The sequence below is a fragment of the Grammomys surdaster genome, unplaced genomic scaffold (genome assembly GCF_004785775.1).
Source record: "Grammomys surdaster isolate TR1022 unplaced genomic scaffold, NIH_TR_1.0 311, whole genome shotgun sequence".
Lineage (NCBI taxonomy): Eukaryota > Metazoa > Chordata > Mammalia > Rodentia > Muridae > Grammomys > Grammomys surdaster.
In genome coordinates, this window is record NW_021604730.1 from 2098670 (window position 1) to 2112169 (window position 13500).

Consider the following 13500-nt stretch of genomic DNA (forward strand, 5'->3'; position numbering starts at 1 on the left):
TTCTTTGTCCTGTCAATCGAACTGTCTTTAGCTTATTTGAGCCAAATGTGAAGAATCTTACTTTAAACTCTAACTATGCACATCCACCTCTTCTTTCTTTGAGACTGAGAAACATTGGTTTGCCCTAACAGGGAAGAGTCATGGCAAACCAGAGCTGCTTTTGGCCTTTGGTAGCCATTGAGAAGCACATTTGAGATGATTTCTAAAAATTCTCAGCATGTGTGCACTTCCTGGTTCTTAGATGCAATTACTACAAAATCTTAAACTTAATATTTTGATCTGTCTTTTTTTTTTTTTAATCAGCAGCTTGTTTGTTTTTACTATCAGTTGGTTTTCCTGGGATTAGCACATTGAGAATTTTAAGATTCCTCCCCCTTTCCTCTTCCTCTTCCTCTTCCCCTCTCTCCCTCTCCTTTTTCTCTTTCTCTTCTTCCCTTCTCCTCCTCTTCCTTCTTCTTCCTTATTTCTTCATTCTTTCCTTTTCTTCTTTTTGGAAAGTTGGTTTTTCTGAATTAAAGTACCCAAGTCCCTCTATGTCTGTCCCATGTGTTGGAATTCCTGGTAGGGATTCACTAACCCTGTGGCAGAAATTTCATATTTACAGTCAGGTGCTAGGACACATGTTGATTGGCTGACCATTTGTCTAAATACTGCAGAGACTGAACTGTCAATTTTTAAAATGAGATCTCTTAACAATATAAAAAGAAAAAGTTAGCTCTGTTTTACAAGACTAAGGAATAGTATTAAAATACAAGGGCAGAGGCAGATTCTGATTTAACTGGTTTAGGGCAAAGGAGATTTTCTCATAGAAAAAAAAAAAACCCATGATAACCTGGACATCCCAGCTTGACTCTTGCCCCGCCCCCTTGGCTCTAGCTCCGCCCCCTAGTCTCTCTCAGCTTCCTTCACTCCTTATCTGTGATCTACAGCTATTGATGCCCACCACTTGGGAAGTCGTAAGACATTAAGAAACGCCTGTGTGCAAACCATCTTGCACAATGCTCAGTTTTGAGAACTTTCATTTTATTCTTGAAAAAGTAGCAAACACTCTCTACGGAAAGGTAGTCAGACAAAGCTTGATTTTCACCAAGAATATTCCAGAGAGAGAGCAAAGAGCTGTTTTGCTTTACTACATGGTCTTGCTGAGTTCTGGAATTTTATGTGAATCCCTTGGTTTACAAGGAGTCAACACAGCTTACCCAGGAAGCCATGGAAATTCTTATTCCTAACTCCACAGCCACTCCTAGGCTCCTCCTACTTCTGTCTAACTTGACTGCAGCATGCCTTGACATTCAGTCACTTGATTTCCTGCTGCCACCCTCCCTGTCACCAACGCTGTGCCTAGCAACTTTTTTCTCATATTTTTTTCAGAAATCCTCGAGGGCAAAGAGGTTCCTCTAACTGGCGGGTTTTCTTTATCAAGTCCTCAGATCACGTAATTCAAAGCTCTGCAAGGCTGGTTATGCTGGATTATTAGAATAGATGTAGCTGTCTACCAAAAGCTCCATGAAGGAAAACGCTGCTCCTACCCATTACCATCATGGCTGTGTACAGGCTGGGCAGGATTCACACTCAAATCATGTCTTCACATGGAATACAACGTGATAATAACCCCCAACTGTGCAGCTGCCTAACCATCGCATGTGTGAACCAGCCTCATGGCTGAGTGTCACCAGAACCATCAGAGTGGGAAAATGGTAGTGAGTGTTCAGTAAATACTTACAGAGCAACGAGGTAAGAGAACATGCAGTTCTCTTACATGTGAGCTTCAGCACTTTTCCCTCAGACATGTGCCAGATGCCCTCACCATGAAACCCACACTGATCTGCAGCAGGGACACACTTATCTGTTCAGTACCACAGGAAGTCAGAACCAGCAAGTCTTACTGATGCAATGAGGGAGAAGCAACAAAATAAGGGGACTTAGGAGAAGTGACAAAGGAAACAGATGAGTGCTTTTGTGGGCCCCCTTCATTGCACTCCTGCCTAGGGGGTGCAGTGGGGCACAGTGGGGGGTGGGTGAGATCACCTTGATCTCCCAGGAGGCTGGCCCAGGTAAAAAGCAGCAGGCCATAAGAGCTACTAGGGAATTCCACACACCAAGACAGTCGATATTTTGAGAATTCCCATCAAGGCACCATCTTGCCTAATAAATCTTTCATTCTCAACTTGAAAAAGAAACCTCTTTCTTCCCCCCCCCCAAAAAAACCGAGCCTTCTATTTCTTTTTCTTTCTTTTCTCTTTTCTCTCATTTATTTTCATTTGATGGGGTTTTTGCTATCATTTTTTGACAAAGCCTAATTTTTTTCTCCTTTAGCTCAGGCTGTTTTGGAACTCAAAGTAACTCCCTTGCTTGTTCCCAAGTGCTTGGATCTCAGGTGTGAGCCAAGATATCTGCTTCAAGTTTTCATGACTCACCCAGTAACAAGAATATATTCTTAACTGTGAAATTTATTCAGCGTTTAGAAAGGTACATGAAAGATGACAATCATATGAAATCTACATTTAAGAAATATTACAGAAACAACAGAGGGTGATTATCTACTTATTTATTTACTTATTTCTTTGTTTTTGTTGTTTTCAAAACAAGGTTTTTCTGTGTAGCCCTGGCTATCCTGGAACTTGATTTGTAGACCAGGCTGGCCTCAAACTCAAAGACCTGCCCATCTCTGTCTCCCAAGTGCTGGAATTACATGCATGCACCACCACTATACCACATGAGAGGGTATATTTTTAAAACTATACTTTTTCCCCAACAATAATTGCTGAATATAATGGGTTTCCCACTCTGACATGATCCGTGTTTTATGACATGGCTTTTACCTACATTAATAACCACTTTTCTTTCTTCTTGTAGAATTGGGTGGTAAATGGTCACATTTCCATCTTCCCCCATCTTTACTTCTTATATTTTTAGTCATTCAGATAACTGCCAAAGCGTGCATTGCTGAAGTAGTGTGAGGACTTTGAGTAAGCACTGAGACCCATCCTTAAGAATCCTGGCTGTCATCCGGGGACCATCTGGGCACACCACAGAATGTACTATCTCGTCTCCACAGTTAATACCATGTGCTGTAAGTGCCTGATCAGCACAAGAAACAGTAAGACTCAAACTCCCCACATGTGGTTTGATTTTTTGGTTTAAGACTTATACAAATTCAGTTCTGGGTTTTGAGACAGTGGTAGACACTCAGTTTGGCCCTGCTGTCGGTGACTACTTACTTGTACAGCTAACTCTACAGGCTCCATCAATATGTGTATACCTGGCCTACAGCAGCATCCAGGTATACACAAAGAAAGCATACATTCTCAGTGAAGTCAGCTCTATGTGTATAAAGAAACCCTGACTATATCAAGACATGGGAACAGTGGAGGCCCAAGCTCACCTCCCATTCAGAGAAGGACTGCTGAAGTAGAGAATGCTGACTGCAGATGAGGAGCTCACCAGCTCTCACAATTGAGGGCCAGTCTCCAGAGCACAGGGTCCTGACTGCCCCTGTCCTGCAATAGAGAGAAGTAGAACCCAGCAAGCTTTACAGAAAGGAGCCTCCTGAGAATTGTCTAGAGATAAGAGAATGAACGTGGTTGAGAACCCTGGATATGTAGAGAGGAAAGGGATGATGAACTACGGCATCCAAGAGAGGAACATGTGTGCGTGTAATTTGGTACTTTTTGTGCTTTTGTCTCTTTTTGGAAATGTGAGACTCTTCACCATATTTTCTGGCTTGTTTTTCCAGTAAAGCTATAAAACATGACTTTCCTCTTTTCAGTTTTGTTTAAAAAAAAACAACAAAAACAAACAATAGAGCTGGGTCACAGTTCTCAAGTGTATGTCCCTCACTGAAGAAGCCATATGCTATCTGCCATATCTCGAAAGAATGAACGATTACATTTATCTGTATTATTGTGATAGACTTAGGAGGAGAACTCATGAAAAAAAAATCCTCTTCCCACCTTTATTTATAAAAATCTGAATCTCTGAAAGAAAGTAGGAGTTTAAGAGCCTGTCTGGAGACTCTCAAGAGTCATGGCTGGTGAGAAGAAAGTCCGAGCTGTCCACTTACCTCCATGACGAGGAACTGTGGGAGATGGGGGAGGCAGCTATGGGCCTTAGAGTCAGGATAGAGACATAAAGTGGAACCCTGCGTTGTTATAAAACACTGCACCTGCTGAGAGTATGGATGTTTCCTCCTGTCCTGGAGGGCAGTTGGGGCTACATGGGAAGCTAAGCTCTAGATGGTTCCACAATACCCTGCAACACTGTGAGGCAGCCACAAGCTGTTATAAATGTTTGCCATGCATGTTTTTGAGCATTTGCTCTGTGTGGTTAACCTTTGCAGCTTTTTAATGAGAAAGGACGGTGGCTCACAGTTCTGCTATTCTGTAGACCATCTGACTCCCCTCAAGTGCTCAAGAAGAAGTGAATTATTTAAATTCTCAGAAACCCCAAAATTCAAATGTGTACATCTTTTAGTTATGATTTATCTCATTAATCTTTAGGTTATAATGGCCTCCAGCTGTTTCATTCAAAGCATCTGCTCCTCCTTATGTACTCAGCCCTGTCAGGACACAGCATAGACCAACCTCCCTTGTCCATATTGCAAATGCTGATGCACTGAATGGTGATTCTCCCAATGAAAGCACCCTGAGAGAAGGGCATGAATGTCTGTGCATTGCATATCAGAGGGCATGTGGCTTGCTATGCTGTGGTTAAGGCTAGAATTCCTGGCCTCCAGGCAAAACACGTAACAAGCAAACCACAACCAAAACTGAAAGTAAAGTCAGAGGTAGGTATCCTGGGCTATAACTCTGGCTCTAACAGGATGCAAGCTCAGGCTTGAATTTTGGTGTTGTGGGTGCTGCTGATAGCCTTAGAGGACTCAGCTAAATGAGGGTCAGCTTGTGAAGGCCTGCATAAGCAGCAGACTCTTCCCTTTCCTACCTAGTCTTCCCACACACTGTCTCCTAACAACAAACTAACCTAGAAATAAAGTGGCAGTCAGCCTCACCATTTTCCAGCCTGTATACATCTACACACTTGAGCCTGCTAACAATCTGTTTTCTCGGTCTTCATATAGAAGGTTCTGTTGTCTGCCACCAGAGAGGGAGTTCTTCATTCTGTCATTAGGGGACTAACTAGTAAAGTTGGAATCTGAGGGTGATAGCATGTGTATCCCTCTGATTCACTATGTACACTGTCTTCACTGACTGGGATTCTAGATATACTGAAGACAGCCACGATGTTAAGCCATGCTGTGGAATCTCTTTCAGGTGGGCTTTCCTCTGAGAGTTCAAGGCATGACTGCCAGCCTAGCATGCATCGTGGTGTTTCAGTTGTTTCACTCATAAGTGTGGAACTCCTATTGCTCTGAAAAAAAAAGTTTTTCTTATGTGTATGTGCGTTTTGTCTGCATGTATGTCTGTGTAGGATGTGCATGTCTGGTATCCACAGATGTCAGAAGAGAATGTTGCATCCCCTGGTATTAGAGTCACAGTTCAGAGCTGTCGTGTAGGTACTAGAAACCAAACCCAGTCCTCTTCTAAAGCAGCCAGTGCTCTTGACTGCTGAGCCGTCTCTCCAGCTCCTCTTAGACTGCTCTTGTCTAAGTCTATCTAGAGTTCAAATTATAGCACATGGTCCTTACTATCACTAGTTTTATCATTAGTGTGCTCAGAATAAAAAAGAAAGACAAAACAGGGGGAAGAAGGAGAGAACTAAACAGCATATTATATGGAAACGAACTACAAATGTAATGAATTCTGAATACTCTCACCTCATAAAACAAGTTACAGTCAAATCTTCCTAAGGTGCATAGATTTGAATCGTAATTTCCTCTTGAGTACCTTCCCAAACATGGCAGGAGTTACAGGCAGAGATAATTAGGGGTTGGCCCATACTTTAACATGCTGTACAATCATATTGTCCTCTGAAATCATCTAACAAGCCTATACATCGTATGCTTCATTAAAACAAACACCACTTAAAATACATCTACACTGAAGTATTCCTTGTGAAGATGTGTGGACGATGAGCAGGGATGTGGCTAACTCAGAATTGAGCACAAACCCCCAGGGCTGCTGTGTCCAGTCCCAAGGCTGAAGATGATCAGCTGCTTGCTCATCAGACCTTGCCTTTCATAATATCATAGCTTTGAGTTTCTTGTTCCTTAGTGACAGCAGTATATCTGTGATATCCACTCTTTGAGTCATCAGGCTACACAAACACAAAAGGTCTTCCTGATCTTGTCTGAGCAGCATCTTAAGGGCTCCCGTGTCTCAGAATCTGACTATTACATCAAGTAACTGAACTATTTGCTGGGCATGGCTCATGAAAGGTAAAAAATAATCATAAATCAGTGGATTGCTGTCTCAGCTGGCTATTGCCAATGATATGGTGATTTGACACCTAACATGGACTAAACAGTGCCCAGCTACCCAGTAGGACCCTTGTTACAGGTTTTATCATCTTGACAGCTTCACATCTTGTAATCAACAAAGCTTCAAGGAGAGAAAAGTTCTGCCTAGGAAAAGTGTGGCAGGAAGGAGCAGCAGCTGTGCTTTATTCTGTGAGGTGGAACAGGTGTCCACTCTCTTCTTACAGGTGTAAGAGAACAACTATTTTTGGTAACAGTAACAATTATTATTAGAGAAACTTCAAAACAAGATAAATTTACAGCCAAGCAGAATATGAATACTAGATCAGTGTTCTATCTTAACGCCTCCAAAGATAGTACGAAATCCACATTTTTACTCATAGAAAATATGCAAAGACAATTTCTCATGTTGACATTTACAGGTGGAAACAAAGGTCCTGGGGTTCTTGTAGCCTCTTTACCTACCAAGAAAAGGGCTCTGCTCATGTCTCTCTAATGGAATGTCAAGTCTGTACCAAAACTCTTTCTGACAATGTACTGATATGTATTTTGATGATACACCAAAAAAATTGCAACTATTTTTTAAAATGTGCCTGTTCCCAGACTCGAAAAAAGACTCTGTCGGTAAAGCACTTGTCACAATATGGGGACCAGAGTTTGGATCACTTGCACCTAGATAAAGTGTTGAGTAAGTGTAGTGGCCCTGTAACCCTGTAATCAGAATGAACGGGAGGCGGAGAAGGAGCTCTGGGTTTCAATGAGAAAACTTGCCTCATACATAAGGTGAAACATGATCAAAGAAGACACTTAGCCTCGGTCTCTAGGCCCGGCATGCAAAGGCAGTCAACAGCGCATGGGCACACATCCCTACATGTGCTCTTTCTCGATCATATACACACATGAACGTACAGCATGCACACGCACACGCGCACACACACACACGTGGAAATAAACAAAAATACCTATTTTTTAAACTGGATTTCTCCTCTGATACAATCTCATATTGAATTCATTTTAATTGTCTTATGAGAAATGAATGTATAAAGTGCTAGCTAAAGTGCAACAAATTGTGAGCATCCAAGCATACAGTCTCTCCCCGTTCTTGTGTTTTACGGGCATCTATGCTCTGGACCCTAGGGCGGGATTCCTGACAGTTGTGCTATGTTGGGACACTGTTTGCCTCTAAAGCCATGCTGGTCCAGCGAAGTGTTTATTCTGGGAGCTTCATTTCCCTCTGCTTGGCCACCTACACCCCATTCCTCAACCACAGCAGTAAATGTCTAAAATTGGTGCTGGTTCTGGTAAACATGGTGATGACATCAGCCTGTGTTCCAGCTCCTGGAGAACAGTGACCACTCAGTCACTTGTGGGCAGTTAGGTCCCAGCAGTGCTGTCCTATCTGTCCAACCCCAGATCAGTCACCACAGGGATCTCTAAGGTTTGCCATGCTCGGGGAGGATGGATAAAGAGAAGAATCATACAACCGTTTCAAGGCAGATTTAACCTCATATGACACATCAATATGATGTCCCTGACCTCACTGAATTGTACATGTATATGATAGAAATGGAATTTGTTAAATGCTGGGGGGGGCAGGGCGAGGGGGAGAGAGAGGGGAAGGGGGAAGGGAAGGGAGAGGGAACGGGGGAGGGTGAGGGGGAGGAGGGAGGGGGAAGAGAGGAAGGGGAGGAGGAGGAGAAGAGGAAGGGGGAAGGGAAGGGGGGGGGGTGGGGGAGGGGGAGGGAAACGGAGAGGGAGAGGGAAGGGGGAGAGGGAGAGAATGGAGTCTACTATGTAATGGTCGATAACTGCGCCGCACCATCGGGATACCGCTCTGCACGTTAAGCCAGGCTGTATGAGACCTAAGTAAGCATCCATTCTCTGCGAATTAGCAAACCACACTTAGCCATCGAAGTTTCTAGCTACAAGTGCCACAGAAGAAAACCTCAAAAACACCATGTGAGAGTTGGGGATAGGGAGCATGCGGAAGCACGGCTTCCTCTGGGTAGTTCTGTGGATAGTATGGGGAGCTAAGGACTGAGAAACCCTTACCTCCTGTCTCTGAAATTGCACAGATCTGCAATTCCCCACCCCCATAAGGCTGAGGGGCACAAGACTCCAGTATCGCTCGCCAAAGGGTGATGGTGTTATTGTGTGGGGGGAGGGGATGTGTTACTGTTGAGTCCTCCACTTCGGTGTACACACTACCTACTGGCTTCCTAGGGGCTGTGGCAACTGTGCCTTCTCGTCCCTTCCTACAGACAGTAGCTACCTGAGAACCTTTAGCGCTGGCACAGAGCGACAACATGTCAAGAAGATTAGTCGCAGAGAGAATGAGTGACTGAGCGGCTGAAGCCTTAGAAGCGCGGACCTATTTGGCTCTCAGGTACCAAACTGTCTCAGCGGGATTAAAACTAAAACACAGGTTGAGCTAGAGTTGTCATCACATCTCCATTCATAATGCAAGGGGCAAACGTCAGTCTGCATTGGCTTGAGCCGCGTCTTCCCACCTCTTTGCCCAGGCTGTTTGCATCTTCACAAGCTCCTGGCAACTCCGAGCCAACCCAACTGGCTCTTGCAAGCTCCTCAAGCGGCTGAGGCGCTTGTCTGGAGGCTACAACCCGGGACGACAGGAGCCGCAGACTCGGGGTGCTAGTCACTTCTAGAAAGTTTCCCTCCATTTACAGCTCTCTACAAACGCCCCAACTTTACCAACCACTTACCAATAGCGGTGACCAGCAGACGGACAGCACACACATGATCCCCATGAGCTGGATGGCTGTCTCCGTGGTGATCCGGCCCCACTGGGCGCTGGATTGCGAAGCTGCGGCTTTGGCCCGGCAGCGGGACACCAGGGCTTTGATGGTCGCCAGGTTGCAGGCAAAGGTCACCACCAGAGCCAGCAAGCCCAGGCAGGCGAAGGCAGAGGCAAAGGCTACATTGCCCGGCTCGCGCGCAGGGTCCGTCTCGTTGCCCGCCGGCCCGGTGCTGATGAAGCACCACGTGCCCGGCCACTGCACGCTGTAGCGGCCCACGCCCAGCACGGGCAGCAGCGCGAAGGCGAGCACAGACAGCCACACGCCCAGCAGAACCGCGCGTGTGGCGCGAGTTTTCATGTGGCTGGCGTACCAGTGCGGCGCGCGTATGGCCAGGGCGCGTTCCACGGCCATGGCGCTGGCCACCAAGAGCGAGGACAGCCCGAACACTGTCATGGTTAGCCCGAAGAAGGTGCAAAGGCGCCCCGATGGGTCGAGCTGCTCCCAGCGTCGCTGTGACAGGTACACGAGGATGACCACCGGGCTGGTCAGGAGCTGCCCCACCAAGTCGGTGAGCGCCAGCCAGCCAATGCACAGCAGGAAAGACTTCTTGCGTTTGCTCTCGCGGCGCCGGTAGCTCCGCGACACAAGCAACATGGCCAATGCGTTGCCCACGAAGCCAGTGACCATCATGGTGATGGGGAAGACCACGGACACGGAGCCGCAGTCGTCGACAGCACTTGACCCGTTGCTGTGCGCTTCGTCAGAGTGCTCCGGCGCCCAAATGCTGGCCATAGTGGCGGGGCCACGGTAGGGCGCACAGGGCCGGAGCCTCCCGGCTCAGCTGCGGGGTAGCAGCGGAGCGCGCTGGAGGACAGCGGGGGACGGGGCTCTGTTCTCCATCGCCCGCCGCTGCCCGCGCTAGGCTGCGGGGACTGGACAGGCACCGCCCGACGCCGCGCGAGGCTCCTCCCGCGCCTTGGAGCTCGAGGGGCGGTGCTGTGAGTGGGCAGGCGGAGGGCGGTGTCCGCAGGGATCACCTGGCGCCGCGCCCCCTAGGCTTGCCTCTCCAGCCCTGGGATTCTGTAAAGTGCTCAACAGTCTTTGGGTTACATGACACCCGATAAAAGGCGAAATCTGACATGTTAGTATCTGCGTGACTCTCAGTGCTGATTTCTTCTCATGTTTGGCTGTCATTGAATTTATTTTACTTAGTATATATACATATAATTTAGGAAATATATTATTTTAGTATATATACACTAAAATATAATATATTATATAGTTCCCACAGCTGGGAAAGAATAGGGATGAGCTTGTGTTTTAAATCTTCCTCAAATAATTGCCTTATTTACTTTGGACTAATTTCAAGCTCATATTGGTAAAATAGTTTTCTAGGATAATATCAGTTTAAAAGTGTAAAACCAAGTAAGCACACAGGTGAAAGTACACACCAAATTCACATTTTCACTGAGTGACGTTCTAGTATAATGATATACTTAATTTTAAGAGCATTTTGGAATTCATACATCAAAAAAATATGCCACCCTTTAGCGATATCAAAAAATTTATATTTATTAATATCTAACTTATTTACATTATCATCTCCTTCTCTATTTTCCACCCCGCTGTTGGTGTGTGTGAGTGTGAATCTGTGCGTATTTACACTGAGGTCAGACTTCAGCATGGAGTGTCTTTCACTGTGACTCCCGGCCTGGTATGGCCTCCCACACCCCGACCAGCAGCCAGGCTTTTTTAACTCAGGTGCTGGGAATTCCAACTCAGATCTTCCTTTAAGTGGCTAGCTTTCTATTCACTAGGTCTTTTCCTGGGGCCTTAATGCCTATTGAAAATGCCCACGATAAGAACACATATTGGCAAAGATGGTTAATCTCTTAACAACCTTTCAGAAACCCTTCCCTTTTGTTGAGGCATTTTTTTTCCAGCCAGAGTTACTTTTTAGTTGTTCACCTTGCAAATAAGTAATTTTTAGGTTCTCCTGGTTGATTTCCTGTTGGTTCTTTTGCTAGCTGCAAGCGTCAACTTAGTTCGTCTGAAACAACACTGCCCTCTAGTGGCTAAAAGGCTAACATGCACTATCTTGAATTAAAGAGAATTTCTTTTTCTCTCTTTCTTTTTTTTTAATTCTTTAATCTTTTTTTACAGTCCAGTCTTTATCCCCCTCCTGGTCTGCCCTCTGACTGTTCCACATCCCATATCTCCTCACCCCAAAAGGATGTCCCCAGACCCCCACCCTCACCCCACCAGACCTCCCTACTCCCTGGGGTCTCAAGTCTCTTGAGGGTTAGGTGCATCTTCTCTCATTGAGTCAAGTCCTGTGTTGTATATGTGTTGGGAGCCTCATATCAGCTGGTGTATGCTGCCTTGTTGATGGCTCAGTGTCTGCACAATCTCGGGGTCCAGGTTAGTTGAGACTGCTGATCTTCCTTTAGTGTCGCCCTCCTTCTCAGTTTTCGAAAGGCCCAATAAGCACCAGCTGAAAGACACAGATGCAGATATTTATACCCAACTAATGGATGCTAGGATCCTCAGTTTCTTCCAGCTTTTCCCTACTTCAACCACAGGGCTCACCAGCTTCTGTCCATTGGTTGGGTATAAATATCTGCATCTGATTCTAGGCTCTTGTCTGTAAGCACACCAGAACATCAGTAATAGTGTCAGGCCTTGGGGCTTCCCCTTGAACTGGATCCCAATTTGAGCCTGTCACGGGACCTTTTTTCCCTCAGGCTTTTCTCCATTTTTGACCCTGAAGTTCATTCAGACAGAAACAATTCTGGGTCAGTTTTTGACTGTGGGATGGCAACCCCATCCCTCCACTTGATGCCCATCTTTTTTTACTGACAGTGTACTCTACAAGTTCCCTCTACCCACTATAGGGTATTTCATCTAAAGTCTCTCTCTTTGAATCCTGAGAGTCTCTCACCTCCTAGGTCTCTAGTACATTCTAGAGCCCCCCCCCTACCTCCTACCTCCCGAGGTTGCACATTTCCATTCTGCTGCCCCTCACGGCTTCAGTCCTGTTCCTCCTACCCCCCAAATACCTGATTATGTTCCCCTCTTCCCCTCCCTGTACTTTGAGACCAGGTCTCTCATTTCCTGGAGCTCACAAATTGGGCTAGAATAACTAGTCAGTGATCCTCAGGGATCTTTGTCTCCCATGCCCCCATTGCTGGGATTAGAAACCTATATTATTAGACTGATCATCTCCACATTGGCTTGGGGGAATGAGCTCAGCCCTGTACTTGCATCTCTGATTAACCAATAAACCAGTGGAGGCTGAAATAAAAGGAGCATATTTTCATGTTTCAAAAACATTAAAGCTTATATTCACCTATTGTCACATCTTAAATTCTGCTCTAACATAATTTTAATATGAAAATAATTTAACTCACTTGCATCTTGTTTTTAGATTCAACCTCATTTTAATATTTAACTAGTGTGTATGAACTTATTCATCACATTAAACTTCCCTAGGAACTCAGCCTCAGAACAAGACCCACTGTTGCTATGTAAGAACTTGTGGTTCTTTCTCGTCCTTTGTCTTCAGTCATTCGGTGAGCACTCACTGGGCACTTGGTCTGTGAGACATTGTCTTAGTCTTAGAGATGCCAACCAACACATCGAAACCTCTACACTTATCAGATTTATATTTCAACATCAAACTCTTGATTTTCAGAAACCGTACCCAGGGGGAGAAGACGGATCCAGAGGTCTTGTATTTGTAGATGATTTGTTCTGGAAGTGGCATCCTATAACTCAGTGAAAATTATACATTGTAGTGACTCTGAATTGCATTTTTTCCCATGGACACTTTCCCCACTGGACAATTCCTGAAGTACATGCCTGTTGCTATCTGGGAGTCTTTTCACTTGCTCATGCCTGCTTTTATCCTGTGATCACTGCAGAGGGACCTCCTCTGTGTTTCTGCAATTTGCTGGTCAGTCAATGATGGGACCACCCTTTCTGATAAAGATGCTTCTTTCAATTTCCTGCTGTGTCTGGAATTGCCCATAGTGGGTAGGCACTTCTTTAGAAGCATCTATGCTGCAGAGATAGGCAACAATTATATAATTTCTGTCTGTTCAGTACTTGTTTTTTTTCTAAGGGGCTCTACACTTTTGGCAGAGTTCAGCGGTGAGACATGGATCAGGATGGGCTCTTTTGCATCCTTCCTGTGGGCCCAGCTGTGAGATTCTTGTTAAATGTGTGGCTCTCCACGCCTGATTGCAATTACTAGCACCTCTTATGTGTGAGGCTGTGACTTCCTTGCTCCTGGTTCCTAGAGTATGTTCATGAAGGTACAGCAGTGGGTTCATTCCAATAACTGCCCTCTGTTCCAGACTTCCCTTT

At 45.4% G+C, this 13500-nt stretch overlaps 1 protein-coding gene across 2 annotated transcripts in view; it reads right to left on the reverse strand.

The window, feature by feature from the left end:
• The window catches only part of Ptger3 (prostaglandin E receptor 3), a 76227-nt gene extending 66104 nt beyond the window's left edge, over window positions 1-10123 (reverse strand). The window contains exon 1 of one of the 2 annotated variants that reach the window (XM_028777587.1): window positions 9097-10123. In XM_028777587.1, the coding sequence (XP_028633420.1) occupies window positions 9097-9924 (828 nt within the window). In that variant the 5' untranslated portion in view covers window positions 9925-10123. The remainder of the gene's footprint in view (window positions 1-9096) is intronic. The other variant, XM_028777588.1, reaches the window with a different exon arrangement.
• Window positions 10124-13500: the final 3377 nt, after the last annotated feature.